We start from the raw sequence: 27,544 nt of genomic DNA, 5'->3' as shown, positions 1-27,544 counted from the left end.
CTGGAGGGGTCACTATCTTAAGGGGGAAGTCCCATCCTTGTGACACTTAGAATACTACACACTCCATCCACATCTGCCTTCCTTTGCTCCATCCTCACCGACACCTTTTAGAAAGATCATGCATTGGGTTATACGTCCTTGTAATAGAGTCCAGAGTCTTTTCTTCTGATCTTACAGGTTCCTGATACATTCTGAAGAGTGGCAAAGACTTCCAACTTTTCTGTCAGACTATAAAGAGCCCAATCACAGTAAGGCAGGAGAGAAGAGATCTTGGCAGTACATAAAATGTGAACATCTATGTGGTTACACAGCAGAGAAAACCTCCAAGCCCTGAAAACATTTTCAAGCTGTGATGATGATCTCAGGGACAAAGAACTTTTTTCCTCAAGGGGAAAAATACCTAACTAAACACTGTACTATTCTTCAAAATGAAATGTGGAGACAAATTATAAATATAAATTATTTTTAAATATTTTAAGAAACATATTCATTTTCTCTTTTGCACCTTTACTATCAACTTGAATATTTTCCATTTCTTTCTAATCTATGGTTAGGAACAAAAATGAGCCATTATATCACATAAATATGTACTTATATTCCCTTCAAAAAAAGTAAGACACTGCTGAACTACCGTTGAGTCACCTAAAGGAATGGGACACATGTTTCTACTTTTCAAGTGCCAACAACTGAGACAGAGACAGTGACTGGTAGGAGACTTTAGCTCTTGGGTTCCTTGTCCTTGTCACTGAGGGAGCAGGTGTCTGTCAACTGGGATGAGGTGGGCCTGAGAGCCACTGAGGCATGTCCTACTAACTAGATGAGCAGCACTGGCTACAAGTCTGAGCCCTACCCTGCTACTGCATTTCTGGGTACAAATTTCTCTTCCTTCTCCCTCTCTCCAGAATACTCAAGAGGAGAATCATGAGTAGGGAAAAGAGTTAGGCTGTACTTTCAAAATCTATGACCTTCGTCAAACAGTCTTAGGGCTCAGTACCTAAAACACTATATGTACTATAGAAAGATAAAGGAAAAGATATTTGCTAATGGTTTCTTAGGACTAAAAGGAGTCAAGGGAAGTCTTATATCATAAGTGAGGATTTGAAACATGTCTAAAAAGTCTTTGATTCCTCAACCATTGAGCAATAAAGTGTATGTCCCTTTCCCTTGAAGGTGGGTAAGCCTGTAACTCTCTTGTCACCAAAAGAATGGAGTGAAAAACAAAGCTGGGTGACTTCCAAGACTGAGTCTGAAAAGGTAACAAAGCTTTGGGCTTTTGCTGGGACATTCACTTCGAGATTCTGACTACCCTGAGGCTGTCATGCTGTGAGGAAGCCCCAGATTTTTTCCACTCAAAGCTAGCACTGATTCTAGACTTGTGAGTGAAGACAGCCAGAAGACTTCAGTCCCCCAGCCAATGAGCCCTCCCAGCTGAAACTCCAGACACTACAGAGCACAGAGAAGCCACTCACCAGTGCCCTGTACAAATCCAAAATCCAGAACCAAGGAGCATAAGAAAGTGATTGCTTCAAGCCACTACATTTTGAGGTAATTTGTTATACAATATTACATTCATCTACTGTGATATTCATATGTTTATACTATGAAGTCTTACCTCTCTAAATTTCAGCAAACTTTTATAAACTCCTCCTACTATAAACAGACAGGAGGTGAGAGTATAAAGTGCATGCTAGCATATAAAACAAATATCCAACTTATGAAGGGCTCTATTTTCCACATGCACTTAGTACGTGTCTTTTCCCTCAAAGTTGTCCAGCAAAGTAAAGGTTTCGCCAAATAGCTTTTACAAATTATTTTTGTAGGAGCTAAAACTATAACTGGACTCTTAGATGATAAAGATCAACCCAAACTGCCAATCAACAGCTATGCAGTTACTTCACCTTAGAGAGTTACATTTCAGACTGATAAAGATTCTTTTTGTTTGTTTGTTTGTTTGAGTTGGAGTCTCACTCTGTCGCCCAGACTGGAGTGCAGTGGCCGCTACTGGCCACCGCAGCCTCGACCTGCTGGGCTCCGGCAATCCTTCCGCCTCAGCCTTCCACATAGCTAGAACTACAGGCCTGCGCTACCCATGCCCGGCTAATTTTTTGATTTATTGTAGAGATGAGGTCTCGCCTGCCTAGACGGGTGTCGAACCCGCGGGCTCTGGCAATCCACTCACCTCAGCCTCCCAAAGGCGCGGGATTACAGGCTGAGCCACCGAGCCCGGCCATAAGGCCATCCACGTCTACAGTAGCCCTGGGAGATTTTAAAATATAGACTTGCCATGGTCTTTCAGGGACAGTTTAGGTGTGGTACAGCCTAAAGCCACACCTGCTGTGAGTGAACAGCAAGTTCAGAGGGTGTCCTCATATACCCAGGTTTCCATCATCTCTGGGCATCTGTTTACAAGCACACAGCAGAGTAGAGTCCAGGGGAAGAAACTAATTTACTAATTTACAGATGGTCTGCCTATTTGAAAACTGGTAGCTGAGTATATAAAGAGTATTTGACTCAGTTAATAAATGTAACTAGCTTTTTAAGTTAAAATATGTTTAAAAACAACGTATTTGCTGTTAATTTGCAAATGCATGTAACTGAAAGACTGAAAACAACAGAAGAACCTTTTCAAGTCAGTTTTTCTTCTTTCCTAACTTGTATCCTCATAAAACTGTCCTCAGTACCTGGGAAGAGAAATCCTCTAAGCAGGCTGGTTGCCTGTTAGGAACATAACACATCCATGGCTAATTCTATACACAGAACCCAAACATAGCCCGATTACCTTAGACTACAGTGTTTTCCTGATAGCTTAATGCTGCAGCCTGCGGGGGCTGTGGCTGCTCTGTCTAACATTTCTAAGTACCCTGGTGCTGACAACCCTAGAAGTGGGTATTTCCAACCTGCTGGCACTAACGGATGCAGTTGGCTGATATTTTCAATTGCCTTCAAATTAATGGATTGGAAACCATCCTTCCTGTTCCTCTTTATAACAGCTTCACTCCTGGCACAAGAATAAGAATGACCAGTGCCAGGGTGTCAGAATTCGTGGTGAACTGGCTCCCTTTGGTCGCATGACTTACTCCTCCTGGTGTTTTCTTGATCTGGGACCTCTTTCCATTGTCGCTCTTCTCTTACAGGTTCTTTCACAGCCACACCTATGGCCCTCCTGAACCCTCTTACCAGGTTTGACAACTGCCTGCTAAGTACTTTCCATGAATTTCGTTATCAGTTGTCATGTGCTTATGGCCCACTGCTGAATCCAGACATGGGCTGAGTGATTCCGGGCTGGGCATGCTGTTAACAGCATAGTTCAACCTGTCAGAAACGGCAACGATAAATCAAACAAAAAATAAAGTTGCACTGGCCAACTGAACTACTGCCAGGCTCTGAGATTTAGTCTGCTAGCGCATCTAAATTTAGAAGTCAGTCCAGCCCTGGCCGGCCCTAGGCAACATTAAAGATAAACGTTGGCTTGAGAAATAGAAGAGCATGCTATGTGTTCAGCATAACCCTACAGAAAACGAGGTTCCTAACAGGGAGGGGGACACCCCGCATCTGGGTGGGTTAAGAAGCTTCTTACACCAAGCTCCTCCCTGCCCTCAAGGGATGCCGCCTTCATTTTACTGAGCACCCTGGCTCAGAAGACATTTCAAAGGCTAAGAAAAGGGGGTAGATGGTCTGGGCTGCACATCACTAAATAAACACTGCATGCATCTTATCCCTTTGCACACCAGTTTGCTAGTGGGAGAGGCTTGGCTGCCTAAAATAGCCAAGTATGGTCACCAGGTCCTCTGACTTAAAACAAAATTTTCTTATATACTTCTCCAAATAATGAGTTTCATCTGGTGTCCAGGGCTTGTGCAAGCACTGTCCCGAGGAGAGGGAAGAAAGGACCAGCAGGGCTCATTTTAGGGTAGGGTGCTAGTATAACTTGCAGATGAACCAAGGAATGGATGGGCTTGGTCCATCCGACTAGCAGAGCCAAGGAGTCTTCTTCCAGCTGGCAACAAAAGGCATGACAAGTATGAGCTGATAAATCAGGTGCCAGGGCCAAGATGGGGCTGGCAATTTAGCCAGAAGCTCCCACCAAGCCTGCTGCCCAAACACACAACTCTACCCTGTACACGTGTCACGGGTGAGAAGCAGGGAGAGCACCTGCAGGAGGGTGTGTGGTTGTCTGGGGCTGAGGTCCCTAGCAGAGAGCGCCTTTAACTGTGTCTTGGCACCTGAAGACCCCTCTGAGTTATTCAGTCCTTTCTGGCCTGGCCTCCTTCAGAAGCAGCTACAGTGGGGACAGCAATTCCCCTGGCTCTCTGAAATCACCCTCCACGTGGCAGTGAAGGTCTGTGTTATGGCCAAACACTACCACTCTGCAGGCCACAGATTCGGTTCAGGGCCCATGTGTGAAAGATGGTCTCTAATGACCAGGATCCCAAAGAACCCAGCATCCACTCTCCACTGGACAGTCACACCCTCCCGCTGCATTTCAGCCAGCTGCTGGTGCTGGGCTGGGGAATGGAAGCTGGTCTTCCTGGCTGTCTTCATGGAACCAGCACACTGCTCAACCTCAGAAGCATGGCGCCTCAGAGGCAGCACACCAAAGTCTCGGGGAAGTGCCTCTTCTCCATCTGGCCAGACCCAACAAGTCATTCTGCTTGTGATGGTCCACTTCCCTCCATGCCCAAAATGGCTATCATCTAACCAGAAAGTTACGTGCAAATTCACTGGGGCCAAAAAGCACTGAGAGATGATCACTACTAACTAGTCAACACTGAAGCCAATTAATAAGACAGTTACCGAGTACATCCTCTGGGGCCAGCTCAATCCCTAAGTGAATGAATTTCCTGGACTAGACAGATGTCCCAAGGGTGATAACCTGGGTTTGGCACCTGCTTCAGGAAGCTTCTTTGCGGGACTGCTGGGCCTGGCCTGGCCTGCTGGTGGTTCTTCAGAGCCATGGGCTCTGCTGCTGCTGCCTTTCCACACCTCGACTCCAATGATGCTGCAGCACTGATTTCATTCTTTGTTCACTGAGTTTTACAGCTGTGTGGACTCATCTGTCACCAGGAAAATCAGATGTGAACTTCCTTTTGGGCAAGCTGACTCACATGCAAGGAGGATTCTTGGGAACTCCAGGAGTCACATTCCCACCAAGCTATTTTTTTGGTCCTTCCACATAGCCCCTACATGTCATGTCCGGAAGGCTTAATAGCAAATTAACTGCCATAAATAGCATTGACATCAGTTTTTGTTTAGTTCAGAACAGCAATACTGACCTCAGGGATCCTGTTTGAATTCCTGGCAGAAGACTGTCATCTTCCTTTCAGACAATTCTTCTAAATATTGACTTTTCCTACCTCAGGTTTCTTTTTTTTTTTTGAGTTGGGGTCTCACTCTGTGACCCAGGTTGGAGTGCAGTGATGTGACCATGGCATGAAAGCCTCGACTTTGGGCTCAGCCTATCTTTCCACTTCAGTCTCCTGAGTAGCTGGGATAACAGGCACATGCCACCATGCCATTTATTTTGTAGAGATGAGGTCCTGCTACGTTGTCCAGGTTGGCCTCGAACTCTTGACCTCAAGCAATCCTCTCACCTTGGATTCCCAAAATGCTGGGATTACACTAGTGAGCCACTGCACCCTCCCAAGGTGCTGGGATTACAGGCACGACCTTACCTCAGATCTTAACATGTGCTTAGGTGAGCTAGCATCAACAACACGGAATAATCATTACACTGAATCTGCTACTCCCCAGGTTATCTCATTCAATCTTAACATGCCTGTGAGATCATTGAAGTTATTTTTCAAGTGGAAGGGCTGAGACTCAGGGGTTAAATTACTTGCTTGGGGTACCATGATTAGAGACTATTATGGTTTGAAAGTGTCCCCCTGGCTGTGTTAGAACATTAATTCCCAATGTAACAGGTTTCAGAGGTGGTGATTTTTATTCTTTAAAAGGTGATTAGGTCACGAGGGCTCTGCCCTAATGAATGCATTAATGCCACTATCACAGGAGTGGCTGGGTTATTGTGGGAGTGAGTTTCTGATAAAATGGTGAGACTATCCCCCTTCTCTCTCCCTTTCATGTGCTGCCTTCTTGTCTGTGTGCCTGCTTGAGGCAGCAAGCAGGCCCTTGCCAGATGCAGACCCTTGACCTTGAACTTCCCAGTCTCCGGAGCTGCAAGACATGAATCTCTGTTCCTTATAAATTATCCAGTCTCAGGAACTCTGTTACAGCAGTATAAATCTGACTAAGAGACAAAGTGGAGACAATTAATAAAGTTTCTTCATATGAACACTACAAATAGAAATATATATAAGTATACACATATATATGAATAAAATTAGTTAATATGAATCCATGCCACATATTCACTGCAAGATCTTGGAAGACCTGCATTTGCTCTGATAGTTGCAACAGTACCAATGGCATAAATTAAAACTCTACCTAAGAGAACTTAATACAAGCTAGGTTTCCATAAATACTTCCTTTATAACACTCAATTTTTCTAGAATAGAAAAGAAAGCTCCTATTTAACTATGACATTAACCCCTTTACTCAAGTTTTCAAGGAAAAGGCCAGATGATCATCTATTTAGAAACCTTAAAACATACTAGACAGGCACTTATCAATGATTCAATCCAGTGGTTCCTAATTCTTTTTCCTAAAAGGCCTCTATATCCTTAATCCCTTCCCCATAGCTTCTTCTAGAGAAAAACTCCTGCCTCCACTAGATTCTCATATGTTATCTAGGAGAGAAGCAAAGCAGCAGCAAGTCAGCTCAGAAAGGTGCCCAAGGAGGAGACAAGAAGTCAAAGGGATTAGCACGGGTGGCCAATGGGGTGGCGTGCCTCAAGGACTATGTCCATCTTCCCTGCCCACCAACTCTCCACTGGGGAAAGAAGCTCCACCTTGAAAAGTCTAGCATCTAAGCAACGATCTAAGCATCATGATTCTGCACTAAACCAAAACTAAATTCATGAAAGAGTTCCCTTTTCTTTTTAAGTCAGCACTGGGTGTAATACTCATATCCAGCAGATAGAAACCTGTAGGTGCTTCCGACCTGCTTTCTGCCAGTCTTCAGAATGACTATCACTTGCGGATTAAAATGCAAACATCGGAGGGGGGGAATACTGGGAAATCAAAATGTGATGATGACTCATCTAACAGTCAAGTAAAAAACTGTCTTGAAGATGACCTTCCGCCTTTCGGCCCATAATGGGGAGTCTCCCAAGGAAGAAACAGTGGCTGAAGGTCTACAAAAATGCAAGGCAAGCTCTCAAGCCACATGGCTCCAAACACTAAATCATGAGTTACCACAAAGGAACTTGTCCAGGAAAGGCCACACCTTTCCAAGTAACGAAAACTGAACTGTTTCAGGTGAAACTCAAAACTGATGACCACAGCTGAAAAGCCAGTGACACCTGTATGCTCCACTTTTAGATGCTAATTACCATTTCAAAGTCACAGTTACTTCCTGCATCTATTTAAAGATTAATGGGTTGTCTAGTTAGTTATTAATAGAGGAAAAAGCAGGCAGCTAATGTGCTTATAGAACTATTAAGGAGTAATTTCCAAGTGAATTTTATGCAACCATGATGTGAAATTAATGACAATGAATTTAGGGGAGGAGAGATGGCATACCCGTTCCCCTGGACTGGACACATCCTGTTTTCTTTTCCCCGTTGGGGCCCCACCTGTCCTGGTGCTTTCAAGCCCAGTGTGTAGTCAGTTACTGATGCAGATGGATCTTCCTAGGAAGGTCAACTCAGTACAGCATTCTAATCCTAGCAGAAATAAAGGTTGTTGCCCCTTTTGTCTACGAGGCTTGAAAGCTGGGCTTGATGCCCTGTGTTCTTACTTTGCCAAAGCTTTCAAATGTTTACCCTAATCATTTTATTGGAAAGGTGATTAAAAAAGAAACCAAAGAATAGAGTGCCCTGGGACTCTACCCAGTGCTGTTGTACAGTAATAGAAATATGGGTCACAGGGGATCCCCAGACATTAGTGGTTGCATGCATGCAGAGAGGCCAGGTTCTCAGACCAAGTGCCAGAGCAGAGACAAGGCAGAATGCTATTCCTGAACGTGGCCATCTTCAAGACTCCAAACAGGACCCGCCTCACTATGGGAAGTGGTCCAGCATCTCTGTACCCCACAGTCTTTCTGCAATCTAAGCTTGCTTCTGCGGCCCTCCAGCACGACAGAGGGGCTTGTGGGCGTGTGATGGGGCAGATGTCCTTAGAGAGGGGAAGAGAGCTCTGACTCCTGGGAGGCGATGACAGAGAGTGATTCCAGCAACACATCTCCTGTCCATTCCTCGGCCCTGCCGCCTGCTGCCCCTACTTGGACAGAGTCTGGAAGCAGTCCTAGGAACTGCAGCAGAGGGCTTCAGAGGGATGGCCAGAGCCTCGCATTTTCACACCTCCTGCAGGCCAGGTGCTGCTCTCCTCTGCACACTTGCTTTTCTACCTTCGAGTCAAGGCCTAGAAATGTGGGGTGCAAAAACTAACTAGGCCAGCTGGCCCCAAGAGGGCTACCCATCCCCGACCCAGTCACACAGTTAGAAGCACAGACTGTCAGACTGTTTTGTCAGAAACGTCACTTCTGAAATGACAGAATGGGCAGGCGAGAACTGGCTACTGTTACTTGAATTCTCATTGCTGGGAAAGCCGATGACACCATTTAAAAATCTTTATATGGGGACTGTGAAGGAGAGAGGTATAATACAAACAAAAGAAGCTACTGGACAGGAAAATTTGAGAAGCAGGTGGCAAGCAAAGTTCGTTTATTTGTGTCAATTTAAAGGTGAAACAAGGAGATAAGCATCTGTTAGCCTTTTCAGTCACCCAGTAAGGACCCTCACAGGATAGTGTACAACGAGGAGGCACGGGGGCAGCTCTGTCAAATAATTAACGAATGGGCCAAACGACAGTGCAAAGGATTCCAAAACATTATCTCGTCAGAAGAGACAAGGCTGAATAATCTACTTTGAGACAGATTATTTACATTACAAATAATGTAAACGCACACCAGCTGCTGAAGTAACCGAATGACCATTTCATGGAGTGGCAGACTGAGGACCAGAGAGCCAAGCTGTCCAGGATAAAATGTGGAACAGAACCCCTGTCTCCTAGTCTCAGTGTTCCTTCAATCACCCTCTTCTGCCAGGGAGCTCACTGCATGCAATGGTTAGAGAGTGCAGCAGAGTCTGGGATCCAGGAGTTTTTCTAGAAGGTGGATAATAAGATGTAGAATATCAGAGGATTCCTCTGATGGCAAAAGCCTTGTGGTAGGTGAGTGTCAATTAATCTAGAATCTCCAGCAAGGCTCAACAGAGCCCACACCAGTACGAATTTGGAAGTTGGAAGAGAAAAGGAATAGGAAAGAGCAAAGCAGAGAATGCGAAAGAAGAAAAGCCGAACAAAGACCAAACAGGAGGAATACAGAAGGCCAAGCCCCACGCCGAACATTCCAGACTGCTAGTCCGAGGAGGACCATCAGTCCCCGAAGCAGGTTAGAGAATAGAAGTCATCAGGCATGGCCTCTCCATTTCATCGGGGGCTAAGGTGGATTCCCGCTTAGCATCATGCCAAGACACCTTCATGTAGTATTTTAAGGAAAAGGCCAGCAACTGAGCCACCATGGGCACTTCCTACAACACCCCAGTCTTCCTGGGAGGTCTCCTGTGCCAGTATGTACTCAACTTCTCTGATCTTCCTCAATTTAGGAGATCATGGCCCTAGGCAGAGAAACAGCAAAAACACAGAAAACACCCCTACACACACAATGCTCGAAGAAGGCAGCTGAAACTAAAAAGCTCCTCTTAACTGATGGTCTCTATACCTCAAGACATGAGAAAAAGTATCAGTTCAGTGCAACAAATCAACATATTTTTAAAAATAGACTTTAATTTAAACTCTCACTCATCCTTACACAGGAGTGGGAGACGGAAGATGTTACTATGTGCTCACAGGTCACCCAAGTTCCTTTCTAACACTCCTGACTTAAGAATCTATATAGGCTGGAAAGATGGCTTCACTTTGCAACCAAACCACCTTGAAATGAAATTCACCTAATCTGTGGCATGTACAGATTAGTTTGAGGTTTCTCCATCCTGCATATACAAGCTATTCAGAAGGAATCTGGGAACAACAGATGGCTGTCTTTGGCTCCGTAAGTCTGCCTACAGCTGCTCAGATGCAGCCCAGGTGGGAAAATACATTTCTGCAGAAAGTGATGATGGATCCCTCTTTCACAGCAGAAGCCCAACTGGTTTTCAGTTGGTTAAAATACTCCTCTATACTTGCCAAGTCACTTTTTGTTTAAAACTTTGTTCTGAATCTTTCACCCCCTCCAAATTTAGATCACAAAGACTAGTTAACTTGCATTTCCCCCTTAAAGTCCATATTACCTATGCCTAAAATCTTCAACCTATTTGTCCAACTTCAGGAGGACCAGATACGGTGAAGGTAAATGAATGAACAGAATTCAGGTTGGCAGGAACAAGTACAGTTACTTTTTAGAAACGAAAGCCTGCTGCATCACGTGTTTCTGGCCTCAGACTCTGTGCACAGCATTAGCCAGAAGTACACGGGCTGCTCGTCAGTCAGCACAGGCTGGCTTTGAGAATAAGAGGACACCACCTGAGGACCTTTGGCACCAGAAACAGTCAAGAGGACACCTAGTACATGACTGTTTAACCCCCAAGGTGCTTGTACACGGGTCAAGTGTGGCCTCCACATCCTGCTCCAAGTGCAGGAATAAAGCACATATGTGCCCACAGAGGAAAAAGCAGACATGCTTCCCAGGTCGCAGGGGTTTTACTTCATCAAAACCAACTAAGCAGTCAGGAGGACAAAGCAGTGTTTTTTGTTTTGTTTTGTTTTTTCGAGTCGTAGTCTTACTCTGTTGCCCAGGCTGAAGGCAGTGACATGCTCACGGCCACTGCAGCCTCAACCTGCTGGGCTCAGGCGATCCTTCTGCTTCAGCCTTCCAAGTAGCGGGAACTACAGGCATGTGCCACCACACCTGGCTAACTTTTTGATATCTTGTAGAGATGAGGTCTCACCAAGTTGTCCGGGCTGGTCTTGAACCTGTGGGCTCTGGCAATCCTTTCATCTCAGCCCCCCAAAGTGCTGGGATTATAGGCATGAGCCACCGTGCCCTGCCAAGCAGTGCATTTTTAATGCAAATTAATGGCTAACTAGACACCCAACACCCAAACCAGTTATGTCTAAATCTGTTATGTCTTTAGGTAGCGCTGCTTGCAAATAAGCCAGGTCCATATATATTTTAACTCACAATTCATTATACTGCTTCAAATCCATTATTCAGTCAATAACTATTTATTTAAATGTTTCTCTACTTACATTCATTTCTGTGTTTAGCAAATCTTATAAAAGAATAAGTTGGTATTTGTTCAGCAGTTTTATTTAGATGGATGAACATGGAAATAAGCTTACCTCATCCCATTCTAAAAGGTAGTTGGTGATTTTTGAACCATTGTCAATTGGTGCCTAAAAAGACAATAAAATTAAATTAAATAAAGCTGTTCACAGACAAAAACATATAACTGAACCACTTGGCTCACTTACAATATCTGTGATAGCGCTGTGCTCTCCCTTCAGGGGGATAAACCCAATGGTTCCTGCACTTCCTTGGTCAAACACTATCACACATCAACCTTACTACAGCTCAACTGCAGAGTCCTCACTAGTAATTAAACCGCATCCCACAAGCAGCCCGACCTGCTGGCCCACCACCTTTTCCTGTACTCCCTTCGTTGTGCCCTACTTCCTCTGCGCATAAAACTTTTAAGAGGCACTTTAAAGTCAAAAATACAGGGGAAAAAAGGCAGCTGAGAAATACAGACACCCCTGGGGGCAGCGGGCATGGGGCACAGTCTTTATTTTGTAACTCTCTTCCTACAGTTTTTTTTTGAGTAAGTATTTAAAATTAGAAAACCATCTCTGGCATTAAGGTTCCTCTTTAAAAAAAAAAAAGAGGAGGAAAAATGAGATCCTCTGGATAGATTACTAAAGAGGCTACATTAGTCCTTCACAAGTTAGTAAAAAAAAAAAAAATTTCATCACGTGCTCTCCTTTTAAAAGCATGCTGAGATCTGCTTCCCCTTGGAAGTGGGTTTTAAACAATGGGAGGCAAGTAGAGAACTCGGGAAAAGAGTACTTTTGGGATAAGCCCTGCTAGGAGTGCCACCTTCAGAGCACTGGGTACCTCCGAGGAACAACAGTGCAGTAAGATTGAGAGAGACAGGGAAGCAGTGGGGGAAGCAACTGGAAGAGGAGTAGGACCAGGTCTCCCACTTCTAAAATGTGCCCAGTCCTGGCTCTTTCCCAAGAGCAAGCAGGAGCCCAGCAAACAGCCCCCGGTTTACCCCGGGGAAAAAGCAGCTGAACTTCCTTCCCCAGAGCTGCATCTGAACCTGGCTGGGCTGGGTTGCTTATTTTTCACATGTGGTCTAGTGCTGGCTGTTTAATGCCAATGTCTAGTTGTTCCAAGAATAGATAGTTGTGATAAGTAATGGGGAGAAAATGTAAATTACCTACTAAACTATTCACGAGAGGAGGCACTCAGCAAACAGTAGGTGTTGCTCTATTACAGTGAACAATAAGTCGTCATCAGGGGTTCAGAATTGTCAGTTAAATTATTAACAAAATTCTCTTCCTCTCCTTTCCTTCCTTTTCCCTTCTGAGTTACACAATTTCTGAATCCCAAAACTCAAATCTTGGGTGTATGCTATAAATTCTAAACTGCAGCCTCAGGCTTTTGTGCCTGGAAAATAGGGCAGTGTTGTATTTAACATTCTAAATAACTGACAAAATCAAAGTTTTAGTTGAGACCCCATTTCTAAGACGGGAATATGTTTATGCTGGCTCACACATTCCTCTAGGAATGTGCTCTTTGGGAGTTTCTTTGGTGATATCCTACCCCACCGCTAGTCCCTTAACTCCTGACTCAGGTTTGTGCTTTGCCTCATCGGTGTAAGTCATAACTGCTGCTGACGAACAAGAAGATGCAGAAGATCTTCAGCTCTCTCAGCGTCCCTGTAGATTCAAGGACGAACTGGCAGCCAGAGCATGTGCCCCTGTCCTTGAGCTACCACCTGGAGTCCTACGATCAGGGAATCTGTTCTAAGGGCATTTCAAGTCTGCACACAACCAAACAGGACTTTCAAGTCTGTACACAACCGAATGGAATAAGAGGAGACCTGAAATTTACCCAGGTTTTAAGCAGAGTATGCATCAGTGATTCCCAACTTCAGGTCTGTAAGACCCCGGGGTCCCTCTGGTAATCTAAAGAAGACTTATATTTTCCAGACAAAATGTATTTTAAGTCATTTCTTAAGAAAATATATTTGCATTAAGGGTATGTGTAAATATAGAACACACTTTTTTAGATGGATGTACATACACTAAGGAATTAACCCATGATGACCAGTTGGGTGTTAAAACTCTGAAAAGGTAGGGAATCACTGACCTGAATTATCCCTGGAAGCCAGGAAGGAAAATAAAATAGTTCAGATTCTAAGCCAGTTGAAACTTTTTGTCCAAGTAACACACTCAATGTTGGCCACTGGCAATAACGTAGTTGCCCAGATTAGAGGGATGTCCGGAAGCCCACGCCTTGTTGCTAACCACTAGAGCTCAATTCTTTTATCAACTCCCTAGATAAATCTGACTCTGGTCTAGAAATAAAAAGATAAAACATTTCTTTGCCAATAATGGATATCCCTAGGCATCTTATTTCTTTCATATATTAGTATTTTCCCCAAACCATATTATACTACCGCCACATATTTTAAATTATATTTTAAAATATTGCTATGATGAAATAACTGCTACAGAGACTGATAACATAGTCTACTGTTTTCTTTCAAACACACATCTATGCTGAGTAAGACAGCGACGGCCCTTCAGGGAGGTGCAACAGGACATCTCTTGGGTAACAGCTATTTTTAGCCAATAATTTATGTTTCATAAAAACGATCTAATTCTGCCTCTTTTAGGTAATTAGTAATCTTGACTAATGCAAGACCTAATTAGTGAAACTTGATGAAGTCTTCATATAGTTAAGAACACGAAACTTTCTAGACAGTTTTAAATATTAAGCACTTGAGCATCACTACTGAAGAAGCCAGAAGGGCCATAAAGCTACTTCATCTCTGAATTTTTCTTTATAAAAACCTTGAAGTTCTCAAATGTTTGTTGAAATGAACTAGACTATTAGAAAGTGATGCAAATGAGGTATTTTAAATACTGACATCACTTACAAACTCCCCAAAGCCGTATTTTGCAGTTCCCTTCTTTCACTCTTTTGCCCAATTTTTATAGACATGACAACTTTTGATAATAATTGATTTCACGTGTAGAACACCAAACACATCACAAAACTGGAGTAGTGCTAAGTAAGTATTTAAAATGGCTACAACTTGGCCTTTTATTAATTCGAGACGATTCTTGACGCTGGGAGCTACCCACCTTCCACTGCAGGGTTAGTGAACTTTTGCTCCTGTGTGCCAGCTTAGGCGGGAAAGGACACTCAGGCGCACAGCTGTGGGTGGTGAAGCTCACTGGCTCAGAGCAGGATCCCTTTACCGAATTGTACATGGCATACACCCTGAAAACAAAACAGACACACACCATCAGGGGCTCATCACAGAAGGTCAGGATTCTTGTCTTTGCTTCACCCTAAGGCTGTCCACAGATGAACAGAATTTCTTGAACAGTGAGTAAAACGCAATGCTCATCTCTGCTGGTCTTGTTTTCACCTAACTACAGTCAGCATTAGTGGGGGTTAGTCATCCCAACAGGTATTTGCCTCAGTGTGTGCCACCCAGCTGTTTTAAGATGGACAGGATCTGCTAACTGGAGAGTACATTATAAGTAAGTACATCATAAGTAAGTAGATGATACGTAAGAAAATAAACTTTAATCTTCAGAATGGTCTCCAAATACACATTCCAAAAACTAACAAGCTACTCTCTAGTTGCCTTTACCTGGAAAAAGCCTAAAAGTAGAGTTAAGAGTTGGGTGAAAGCAATAGCAAAAATATAGAACCATGCTGCCCATCGAAGCTGGACTGGATTAAAAAAATGCGTTACATATACAGAACGGAATATTATGCAGTCAAAAAGAAGGACAAACATATGGACTTCGTAGCAACTTGGATGGATTTAGAGTCTCTCATACTCAGTGACCTATCACAGAAACAAAGAACAGAGTGTCATATGTTCTCACTCATAAGTGAACCTTGAACAATGATAATAATACTGTAAGAAAGGGATTGGCAGTTGTGTGAAATTGCTGGGGGCGGGTGTGCAATTGGCAGTTGAGGGAAACTGCCAGGGGAGGGAGGGGCACACCTCATCAACAAGGGTACCTGCATAATGAACACTGGTATACCTAACCCTGAATTGTAACCCACATCTTTAAAATAAAAAAATTTTTTAAAAAAAGAGTTGAGTGAAAGGGACAAGAAGTGGTGATGAGTCCACAGATTGGAGAGCCAGCACAAAAGTACACGCAAAGGACAGGCGTCACCCTTAAATCCTTTATAACACAACATACTTCGGTAAAAAACACAGACGCTTCATGCAGAGAACTGCACCTGCTACCGCTAAGTGCTTCTCTCTCTAATTCAACAAAACCGACATTCAGGTCCAGTCTAATCCATGCGAATGCTTAACTCGAGCACATGGAGTCAAGATTCAAGATGTCTGTTTGGCACATTAAGAAGTCTGGCTCAACACCGAGCACGCGTGCCTGAACTTGCTAGAGAAGCTGTGAAAGAAAAGCACGTGATATGCTGCAATGACATCTTTTCACACAGCAGAAAGCAGGGTTATGTGAATTTGTATCATCTTCCTTTCTACTTTTTCATTTAATACTGGGAATTTATTTTTAAAAAACTGGAAACATACTATTGAAAAAGACAACAAAGAAGACTTTGCTGCCTAAAAAAGATGCCATATTAAGCCAGTCACAGAGTTACTAAGTATAGATCAAGCCCTTAATTCTTTTTTTTTTGAATCAGAGTCTCACTCTGCCGCCCAGGCTGGAGTGCAGTAGCACACACACAGCCAGCCCAGCATTGACCTGCTGGGTGATGGTAATCCTTCCTCTTCAGCCTTCCAAGGAGCCGGAACTACGGGCATGTGCCACCACGCCTGGCTAATTTTTGATATGTTGTAGAGATGAGGTCTCGCCAAGTTGCCCGGGCTGGTCTCGAACCCACGGGTTCAGGCAATCCTCTTGCCTCAGTCTCTCAAAGTGCTGGGATGACAGGCTGAGCCACTGAGCCCGGCCCAGCCCTTAATTGTTATAGCTAACCTCTCTATGAGGTAGAAAAACCTCATTATCCATTTCTAATAGAAGGAAACTCAGAGAAAGCAAGCAAATTCCCTAAAGCCACACAGAAAGTTGGATCAGCTACTGTATTTAGCCATGGACATCTAACCACTAGATGGTACTGCCTACTCCAGGTGCTCATCCTACAATCATGTTTCTCTAAACACCATCACTCTTTCCCCTCACTCTACTCAATGTACACAAACAACAGTTAAAGACAACACATTGTGGAAGGTGGGTCCCACATATGTGGTATGTGTGTGATTTGCAGTCATCTCCTCAAAGTCCATCTTGCAAAGGTCATAGAAGTCATGTAAGTCAAAGGTCTCACAGATGTGTTTACTTTCTACACTAAATGCACAAACACAAACTTATTGTATATATGACTCTTTTGCCTTATGGGAAGACACGATGACATATGATCAAAAGAAGTGCAGGACACACAGGAGAACACATTAAGCAACACAACAGGGATGCAATCAGTCAAATTCACACTTGGGGAAAATTCTACAAGACAGAGGAAAAAAAAGTCCAACAACAAATATGTTGCAAAAGGAATAAAAACGATGGGAAAAAACCAATGGATTAAAATAAATTGAAGACCTATCAACCAAACAGTATATTCAGGACAAGTGGGACCTAGGACAAGTGAGGAACTGGGAAGAGTTTCCGGATTTTGAAGACATTAAGGAATTTTTTTGGTTTTGGATGGGCGTGTGTGGTAATTTTTTTGTTTGTTTTTTATCTAATGGATATTGAGTATTTAATTTTGCCAGATGTGAAAGTTTTAGTATACATTTCACAATATTAAAATGTATACTTACAAAGATTTTTTAAATTTTATGTTGTTTTTAACCACAATTAAATCTTTTAAAAAGATAACTAGGCTGGGCACAGTGGCTCAGCCTATAATCCCAGCACTTTGAGAGGTAGAGGCGAGATTGCCTGAGCCTGGAGGTTTGAGACCAGCCTGGGCAACTTGGTGAGACTGCATCTCTACAATAAATCATAGAAACTAGCTGGGCATGGTGGCATTCGTCTGTAGTTCCAGCTACTTGGAAGGCTGAGGTGGAAGGATCGCCTAAGCCCAGTAGGTTGAGACTGTGGAGGCCGTGAGTATGCCACTGCACTCCAGCCTGGGCGACAAGAGTGAGACTCCAACTAAAAAAAAAAAGAAAGAAAGATAACTAAGAAAATAGAGTTATGAAACTTTCTAAAAAAGTCTTCAAATTACATGATTTTTTTTATATAAAAAATATAAATTTATTATTAAAGTAACGGAGAAATGAAGTCTGTTCCTATAACTACACAGCTAGAGAGAATAAAACAATCATTGAAAATAAGATGAGAAAAGATATATACAAGAGGAGTCATAAACAAAGTTGGATTGATATTTATAAAGACTCACACATGTATAGTTTGCGATATTCATATAGCTGATTTATCTTTTAACTGAACCTCTCATTGACTTTAAGTATATGTACAGAGTTACAAATTGTCATTTAAGCTCAGCCTGTAATCCCAGCACTTTGGGAGGCCGAGGTGAGTGGACGGCCTGAGCCCGGGGGTTCAAGACCAGCCCAGGTAACTTGGCGAGACCTCATCTCTACAATACAATAAAATAAAATAAATAGCTGGATATGGTAGCACACATCTGTAGTTCTGGCTACTTAGAAGGCTGAGGTGGAAGGATCGCTGGAGCCCAGAAGGTTGACGCTGGGGTGGTCGTGAGCATGCATGCCACTGCACTCCAGCCTGGGCGAGGGAGTGAACTCCAACTCAAAAAATAAAATAAAATAAAATAAAACAATTGTCATTTAAAATTATAATATATATATAAAACCAAAAATACAATAAACTGAAGTCCAGCAATCTACCCTAAAAAAGAAACATAGTAATATAAAATTGTAAAATAAGAATAAAAGCCTTCAGGAGCAAATAATAGCCTTACATTTCTAATAAAGTGAAAATAGTTATTGATACATACAATTTTTAAGAATTTAAACTTTATTGCATTCTAGAGATGTGGGGCACAAGTAAAGAGTAACTACACAAGTAGGCTGCATGCAGATGAAGTCTGAACCCTCAAATGGTCCTCACTTCCCCTGGTTTTGGACCAGACACCCTTTGTGTTGTGACGTGACCCTTCCCGCCCCCGCTCCACCCTAGCAGTGTCCAGGAACTACTGATCCTTCTCTTGTGCTAATGTGATTAATGGGCCCACTTCTGAGTGATGTGGTTTATATGTGAAATAGCATAATGTCTAAACCTTACTTCAAAATCATGGGGGAGGAAGGAGTGAGGGCACTGAGAAAATAAGATGTTGAGTGATTAAAGTTTATTCAACTACTGTCTACTTTTGACTATATCCGAAATCTGAAATTTTGTATCTTTTATTTTTTTATTTTTTGGGGGGATAGAGTCTTGCTCTTGTCCAGGCTGGAGTGTAGTGGTGTGATGCTGGCTTACTGCAGCCTCAACCTCCTGGACTCAAGGGATCCTCCCATCTCAGCCTTCTGAGTAGCTGGGACTACAGTTGCATGCCCCCACACCTAGCTAATGTTTGTATTTTTTTGTAAAGCCATGGTCTTCCTCTGTTGTCCAGGCAGGTCTCACACCCCTGGGCTCAAGCAATTCCCTGCCTTGGCCTCCCAAAGTGCTGGGATTACATAAGCCATCTCACACCCAGCCTGAAATTTTATGAAATAAAAAAGTTAAAATAAAAATTAAGCCTACACTGAAAATATTTGGAGATCTCTCATTAAACCAACCCCTGGCTGTTCCTAAAAACTGCAAGTGACAACAATGCTCGCCCTCTTTCCGGCTCTGAGGTAACAGGACAAACCAGAGGGCAGCTGCCCTTTACATGGGGCAGGTACTATTGAGTTCACATAGTCCCCACCACTCCTTCTCATCTCCTCTGCACTGAGGCTGCTTTCCAGCTGACCTTCACCAGCCCACCTGACTCGTCTAGGTCATCTGCTTCCCCAGGAAGTATCTCAGTTTGTAGTCACTGGACATTTGCCTACAAACACAGAACTGCGCTCAGACAGATCGGGTCCTGGATGTTCATGAGAACAGTGGACACCAAAGACCCATCCGGATATATGGAGGAGAGGAGTTGAGGAAGCAGCCCACAAACCCCTAGCAGGGTGCAGTTGGTTGTTGGGGAAAGGTAAATCTGGAGTGGGGAAAGCTCTTTGCTCCTTTTTAGTGGGATCCTTGTAGCCAGCAATCCATAGCCCCTAGACTGGAGGATCACAAGGCGGAGGTTCCTGGGGGACAGACTGGAAGAATGGCAGTGGGGCAGAAGCACAAGAGGCCGACATGGATTTGAAATTGGAGGTAGGTGAAAACAGACACATGTACAGGCCTCGTGGAGTTACCTTCCTTGCCTTTAGCCTTAAAGAATGTAGTTGTTCGTTTAAATTAGCAGTCAATGCCCTTCACACATACAAGCTTATCAGCGAGGAAAATAAGATCTATTTTACAAAGCAGTATAAATATGCCACAAACAGTACAAAAATATGGGACACAAATCTAAGCATCCCATGATTACATCTGTCAATTAAAGTCATTCAGTAAATAGCAACTAATTGTAATCGTAACCAGCAACCTTTTTACTCATAACTTTACAGAAAAGCCAAGTCTCTGGAAATAATGCTGTTCTTTAAAGAATACTGCAATATTGTTTTCACACAATGATGATAGATTTTCCCTACATATTATCATGTGAAAGAAGAATCCGTAGAACAGCATCAGTTTCTTGAGCTCAATAAATCAGCAAACAGTTCAATTTCTTTTGCATTTATCCCAGGAAAAGAAAAGAAAACATTTTTCTAACAATAATTAATCTCGTGTTGGGTTTTCACATTTGTTTTAGGTTAAATACTGGTTAAATGCTTAGAAAACAGGCATTCCAAGAATTCAAGGAATACGTCTCCAACTTTTTCTGTAAATCTCTAACATACTAGGAGCCAAAGTTTCTGGTTAATAACACTTATTTCATAAAATCCTACACTGTGCTGGTCAATCATATTTTTGGAAATCGTTCATCACATAATTTTCTGGAAAATGTCATTATATGACATCATTTCTGGGCAACTTCTTTGCCAAACTGTTAAAGCCAATGACTGGAAATGGCTTAAAAATTTTCATAAAATTGCTATCCATTCCATCATTCAAATTCCTGGTTATCCTGTTGTTGATAAAAATATAAATTCTTGACTCCCACAGTAAAATGATCATCTCAATGCCATTACCCATTAGAAAACTACCAATTAAAAGGAGAATATACTTTTTCTTGGAAATGCATAGATAATTAAATGTATATTTATGTACATGAACTTACATGTTTATGCATAAGTACTTCAAAATATAATGTAATTTGTCTACATATTGAGTTTTTCTCATTACTCCCTCTTACCCAATATACAATCACACACACATACACACACACACACACACACACACACACACACACACACACACACACAGATTTTGTATTAGTGTCTTTATACAATGCATAGCACAGTGCCCTTTATGGAAGCACTGAATAAATACATTTGACAATTATAAATGGACTCTTTAAATTATAAATGGACTCTTTAAATAAAATAAATTAAATAAACCAACACTAAACTGAAAAAAGTAGATTGTTAAAAACTGGGTAACAAATATAAAAACAATTTTAATAAACATCCAAGTGAAGACCCAAATTTTGCAAATCAATGTATGCATTATATATAGAAGATTATTATTTTCCTCAACACCACTAAGAGAAAAAAGAATAGTGGCTCAACAGCTGTATAGCACTGATGCGCAAAAGCTCATAACAAAAAATGAGAAAGAAACATTTTTAAGATCTGAAATGTCTTGAGATATAATTGTCCACATGGAAGTTGGCTCCAGCAGCATGGCAAATGCCAAATGAAACAGTCACAGCCCATGGCCTATAGCATTGTCGAAAGGATGGCCCTGGTTTCGATACAATCCCAGGAAGAGGTGGCAAGAGCTGCTTTTGCCCAGTAACTGAGGCCAAGCACCGGATGGCTCAAGGACAGGACTCAGGACTCCACGACTGAGACTGCCACTGAAGAAAAGGCTCCCGCATCGACTGGTGAACTTCTACAATCACTAACATGTGTGGGGTGAGTGGAAAATGAGAGAATTAGGTGAAGATATCGAGTAACCCGTGTGAAGAGTAAGGATCAGAGTAGTAGTCAGAATTCAAAGTGGCCAGGAACATGGCAACAGAAGCCCTGGGGGAGACTTCAGGGCGTGATTTAAAACAGAGATCTCACACTCTACCTGAGAGCCATGTGAATAAAGATTTTTGCAGTCTTAATCAAAATGTGCAATATTAAGAACTGGGGCCGGGCTCGGTGGCTCAGCCTGTAATCCTGTGCTTTGGGAGGCCGAGGTGAGTGAATTGCCTGAGCCCGCGGGTTCAAGACCCACCTGGGCAACTTGGTGAGACCTCATCTCTACAATAAAATCAAAAAAATTAGCCGAGCGTGGTAGCATGCACCTGTGTAGTTCCAGCTATTTGGAAGGCTGAGGCGGAAGGATCGCTGGAGCCCAGCAGGTCGAGGCTGCGGTGGCCGGAAGCGTGCCACTGCACTCCAGTCTGGGCGACAGAGTGAGACTCCGACTCAAAAAAAAAAAAAGAATTGGAAGGGAAGACAGCCCCCGTTTCATGCTGCTAAAAGTAATACCATAGTTTTCATAATCGGCTCTATAGACTTCCAGCAAGGTGACACTTTCTAGATTGGTAATGCACAAACAAACACAAATGGCAATGAATACAATTGTTCATTTTGCAGCTGTCCAATCATGAAATTCTTCTGTAGTTGCTGTTATGGAAATTTATTGAAGAAACTATTTTGGCACAGCCTTCTGAGGTCTTATAGGCGACTCTTAAAATTATATGAGGCTATCATACATGATAAAAACTTCATTCCTGAAACGAAACATTTAGAATGTTCACTCAATTGTATCATAAAAAGAAATGGTGTTCCTTTTTTCAGTGTCAAGTAAAATATATCTTTATCCTAATAAAAGAGAACGTGATATGGCCAAACTAGACACAAGTTCAAAAGATCTGTGCCATCAAGTCCTTTCTACTTTCAGCATATGGAAAAATGGCAACAACCTTGGAAAAATTAAGTAACATCTACAACACTTTGCAGGTTTATAATAGATCATTCATATATTTTATTTCATCTTTCTGTGGCTGGTATAATTATTACTCTTATTATATGAATGAGAAAATGAAACCAAAGAAGGTTCAGTGGTTTGCCTGAGTTCACAGCCTTAGTAAGTGACAGAGCCGTTGACTCCAAGTTCAGACTAGGCCCATCATGCCTCATGTGGTCTCATCAAAGCAACTGAGGGCAGAGGAAGCTAACTCGAAGAGCTGAAATGCTTAAGATTCTCCCCCAGCTTGAAAAAGGAACAAGAAATGATGCTCTACGGCGTCTGCACTACGTGGGAACAAAAGGCTAACATTTGGGCTACAGGTATTTTTATTAGGAGAGAAATTTTAAAAAATACTGTAACTGACCATCATCAAAGGGAGAGAATTTTCTATTTTTCTGACACAGAGAGCTAGAACAAATAGTAGTTGGTGGCAAGCCTAGGCTGTACATGAGTGGTGTTACATGTGTCATATGCCCCAAGTGTGGTGTGCCAAATGTGACAGGAAAAGTCCAGACCCAGGGCTCTAGGTGGTAACCACCTCATGCTCCTGCTCCTTCTGCTTGCTGAGATGTTCAAGAATGTTCATTGATTTTGGCAGTAAAAAGAAATAATTAGCAAGTGTTCTCAAAAGTCACCCTTTGTAACAACTTAAAACAAACAACAAAAAACAAAGGGAACAACAGACAGGATGGAAATAAAAAGCAGATTCTTCATGGCATTTAAATTTATTTCAAAAGAATATTGTAAGCTCATGAATGAGCAGGAAATTAATAAAGCAAACCTTTAGTAAAGCAATAACAATAAACTGTCAAAACATGGAGAAACAAGAAACATGCTAATAATGCCTAACAGATAATGCTTACATGATTCCCTATATGGCTTTACATTTTCTAGTTTATTGTTAAATTGACCATTTTAAAGAACAGTTAAACCATTTCTATTATCATTTTAGCCTCACAAATTATACAAATCTTTTTGTTTGTATAGGGTCTGTGAAAAGTTCATTATGTTTAGGCGGAAGCTAACTTGATCCAAAATCCACAAGTTCTGATTTAAGCAGGAAGAGACAGTTGTAACAGAGTTCGTCTAAACCATACAATAGCTACGCAGATGTGTACTTTATGCCTGAATAGAACACAAGTTGCTCTTACATATACTGCTTTAAATTAAAGTACTTGTGCAGCTAATAAGACATCATAACCTCAGCAACACATAAAACTGTGGCACAGAGCTCTATGTGATGTGGCCAAGTTAAAATGACCAATTCATGGCAGAACCAGACTAGAACTCAAGTCTCCTGACAATTAATATGCTCTTCCCACTAGGCCATCCTGCCTCCAACCCCATCACAAAATCACAAATGAATTCACAGTGTGAATTAGCCCTGGAAAGTATAATGAAGGCTATGTACTTGATGCTCACAATTTCATTACACATTCTAAAGAAATTGCTGTTGTGTACCCAATTAAATTAAATAACCTTTTCTGGAGAACTTAAATATTAAAGTAAAAACTTAAACAAAAATTTAAAAAATGGTACAGGTCACATTCAGAGACCTGCTTATTTGCAAATGGATGGATGAATGTATCTTTAAAGTATCAAACGGTCTCAGAAAAAATTCAGGTAACACTTTCTTCCTCACAGGTTTCTTCCTAAAATAAGATAGCCCTGACTTCCAGAGTAGTCACAGGAAAGATTCCAGAAAAATCACAATAAAGATTTCAGACCACATATCATACTACATTGGTTCACTGTTTGCCAAATTGTGTTAATTCTTGCCAGAGATAATTTAATGTTTATATTATATGCCTATTTCAAAAGTATTGGCTTTTAAGGTCCAAAAGTACTCTACAACAAGGAAAGGGCTTTTTTAGTCATTTGGTCTGAATGTAGAGTTTAGATATATGATCTATAATAAATACTGTTATACCCATGGTAAAAAAAAGTTCATTTGTTTTATAGAAATAAAAGTCATGTTAAACTACACAATCCAACAGATCTTAGAAGACCATGTAAAATAAACATTACTTTTAAAATATAATGTTTAAAATTCTGCTACTTTTCTGCTCCCAGAAGCACTTCTGTGTCCTCCCAAACACTGGCTCCTGACTGCAGAACACTAATGAATGGCCCATGAGCCACAGGACCAACACTTTCAGCCAGGCAAGGGCCATTCACCAACAGCTTTCAGAGGGGGAATAAAGATTTACTTCAGCAACCTGGATTCTTCCATACAGCCCAGCCTGTGGATCCTAACTTACCTCACGTGATAGTCGGTTGCTGGTCTAAGATCTTTCAGGTTACATTCTAATTCTTCTCCACTGCAAAGAAAAATCATCCATTTGTTAATAATACTGGTTTCAAAAGGAAACAAGTTTTGAATCTGGGCCTTTGTCATGTACCGACAGTAAAAAACTATCTATGTCTGATTCCACCATAAACCAGAAATAAACTTTCTTGCTTGGTATTATTATTTGTTTTGGACTAGAAAATCAGATTCCTTTTAATGATGCCATCTGAGATCTGAAAAGGCAAGGTTAACTTAAGAACAAAATCTGGAAAGGTCGTATCACTTCTTTTTGTTTTTTGTGTTTTATTTTTTTTTGAGTTGGAGTCTCACTCTGTCACTCAAGCTGGAATGCAGTGGCATGCTCACGGCCACCACAGCCTTGACCTGCTGGGCTCAGGCAATCCTTCTGCCTCAGCCTTCCAAGGAGCTGGATCCTTCTGCCTCAGCCTTTCAGGGCGCACGCTACTACGCCCAGCTAATTTTTTATTTATTGTAGAGATGAGGTCTTGCCAAGTTGCCCAGGCTGGTCTTGAACCCACAAGCTCAGGCAATCCACTCACCTTGGCCTCCCAAAGTGCTGGGATTACAGGCTGAGCCACCGAGCCCAGCCTTGTATCACTTCTTAAAAGCAAATACATAATATAAATAAATAAAATAAGCAAGCAAATAAATAAATGAACAAACGAATGAAAATAATCGCACCAACTGCTGATGGAAGGTGCCTCCCAGACTCACCTTGGCAGGAGCCTTAACCACCTCAACTCTGAACTGTCCTGATGAAATCACAAGCTGCTTCCTTCACATTCAAGTGCAAGCAACATATGGCTAAAACCATTTACATGATCAAAAGTTGTGAATGAACCTCAACTTAAATCATGAGGAAGCAATCAACACAAAATAAGGAATGTTCCATTAAAAATTTTCAAAAAGGTGAGGGGGTGTGTACGTGCATGACTTATTTTAAAAATAACAAGCATTATTTAGATCAACCAACAAAACAGGAATATAAATAACAGATTGTATCAATTGTATCAATGTCAATATAAATTTATGAAGTTAATAACTGTACTGTGGTTAAGAAAATATTCTTATTCACAGAAAATACATGAAAATATTTAGTGGTAAGGGACCATGATATATAAAATTATAGAAAAGACTTATAGATTGGAAAAAATGTATAGATTGAGAGGGCCAAAGAGTTCAAATGATAAAGCAAATGGGACATATAACAGTGAATGTGGGTATGAAGAATAAGTGTATTCCTTGACTTTCATTTTTGTGACATTTTATAAGTATAAAATTATTCCAAATAAAAGACTTTTTAAAAAGTTGCACAGAAGCTGTGTCTATACCTTGCCTGAAGCTCTATTGTTTAACTTGCATTGCATCTTTAAAATTTTTTGCATTTGCTATGTTAGTTTAATAACAGAAAAGTTTACATAACAATACAAAATTTTCAGTGCTCTTGAAAAAAAGATACCCATGAACTTTGGCCACAACCTACTTGGGCTTGCAGTGACTGCCTCCTTTGAGCTGCATCAGGAGTGCCTGGCATCTCTTTTCTCACGTGTGCTATCTGCCTGCCCCTCTGGGCACTCACGACTTGTTCCTGCCACCAATGTTTACGCCGCGTTAACAACATCTATCTACAATCGACCCTAGGTAGCCCAGGGATTGGTTCCAGGACCCTGCCCTCCCAACATACACGAAAGTCCACATAGATTCAGGTCACCCACCCCTCACTGACCCTGTATATCCACAGGTTTGACACCCCACCGATACTGTATTTTTGATCCCCACGTGGTTAAAAAAATAATCCACATATAAGCAGATCCATGAATGCTCAGAACTGTGGGGTTTAATTCTATCTTGCCAGGGATAGGAGAGATGACAACTTGTATTTCTTTAAGGCCTTCACCAATTCTGATTTTTCAGAACAGAATCATAGGGCTGTGAGCCACAGCTAGCAGTTAGGACTTTATCCTAAGCAAGTGGGGAATCACTGGAGTGCTCGCCACAGGACAGTGATCTGGTCCGACTTTTATTTCTGTGCCATGGAGGCTAGATTATAGGAGAGTCAGAATGGAGGATGGAGATTTGAGGAGATTCCTGCAGGTGTCCTGGGAGAGACTGTGGAGGTAGTCTGGCATCAAGAGGGAGCCACAGTAGCTCAAGAGCTTCCATTCTTACCTCTGCCCCGTGTCTCTGTTGGGAAGAAGATGGACCATGAAGCAAGTCAGGAATCAGGCGCAGGGATCGGAAGACATGGGTCTGCGGTACTGATGCAGGGACACAGGAGGGAAAACAAGCCCCTCCAGCAGAGAAAGAAGTGGGGCTTATGTGACCACATAATCCTGAGCGTGGGCAGTCACTGTGGGCACCGCTCAAAGAGCGCTTACACAAGTAATAAAACAAAACTTGTCTTTCAGATTTTCTACTCTGCAGGCCTGAGCGGTGCCCAGCAATTATGAAGGAGAAAGACTTGACCTGACGTTTTTTGTATCACATTAGAACTCAGCTGTGAGTCATTTGAGTGGTCACCACCTGGGGTCCATAAAGCAGAAAGGACTCCTCTCTCGTTCATGTGCTGAACTTTTGACCATTTAAGAAGGCCTCAGACTGAGATGTTTTAAAGTAATTGGGAAGTAGGGAAGACAGCGGCTGGGGGGGTCCTCAGCGCACCTGGAC

General features: G+C 42.1%; 1 protein-coding gene across 1 annotated transcript in view; it reads right to left on the bottom strand.

Annotated features, from left to right (window-relative positions):
• Positions 1 to 27,544, bottom strand: part of FNDC3B (fibronectin type III domain containing 3B) — a 296,455-nt gene that overhangs the window by 73,054 nt on the left and 195,857 nt on the right. Inside the window, exons 8-10 of the mRNA XM_008055647.1 lie at positions 24,828 to 24,887; positions 14,497 to 14,635; positions 11,461 to 11,514 (exon numbers count right to left, since the gene is read on the bottom strand). Coding sequence (XP_008053838.1) covers positions 11,461 to 11,514; positions 14,497 to 14,635; positions 24,828 to 24,887 — 253 coding nt within the window. The remainder of the gene's footprint in view (positions 1 to 11,460; positions 11,515 to 14,496; positions 14,636 to 24,827; positions 24,888 to 27,544) is intronic.

Source organism: Carlito syrichta, unplaced genomic scaffold (assembly GCF_000164805.1).
Source record: "Carlito syrichta isolate Samal-C Ts95f unplaced genomic scaffold, Tarsius_syrichta-2.0.1 Scaffold301908, whole genome shotgun sequence".
Classification (NCBI taxonomy): domain Eukaryota; kingdom Metazoa; phylum Chordata; class Mammalia; order Primates; family Tarsiidae; genus Carlito; species Carlito syrichta.
Note: the sequence above shows the minus strand (reverse complement) of the source record. Positions and strands in the feature narration are given on the sequence as shown.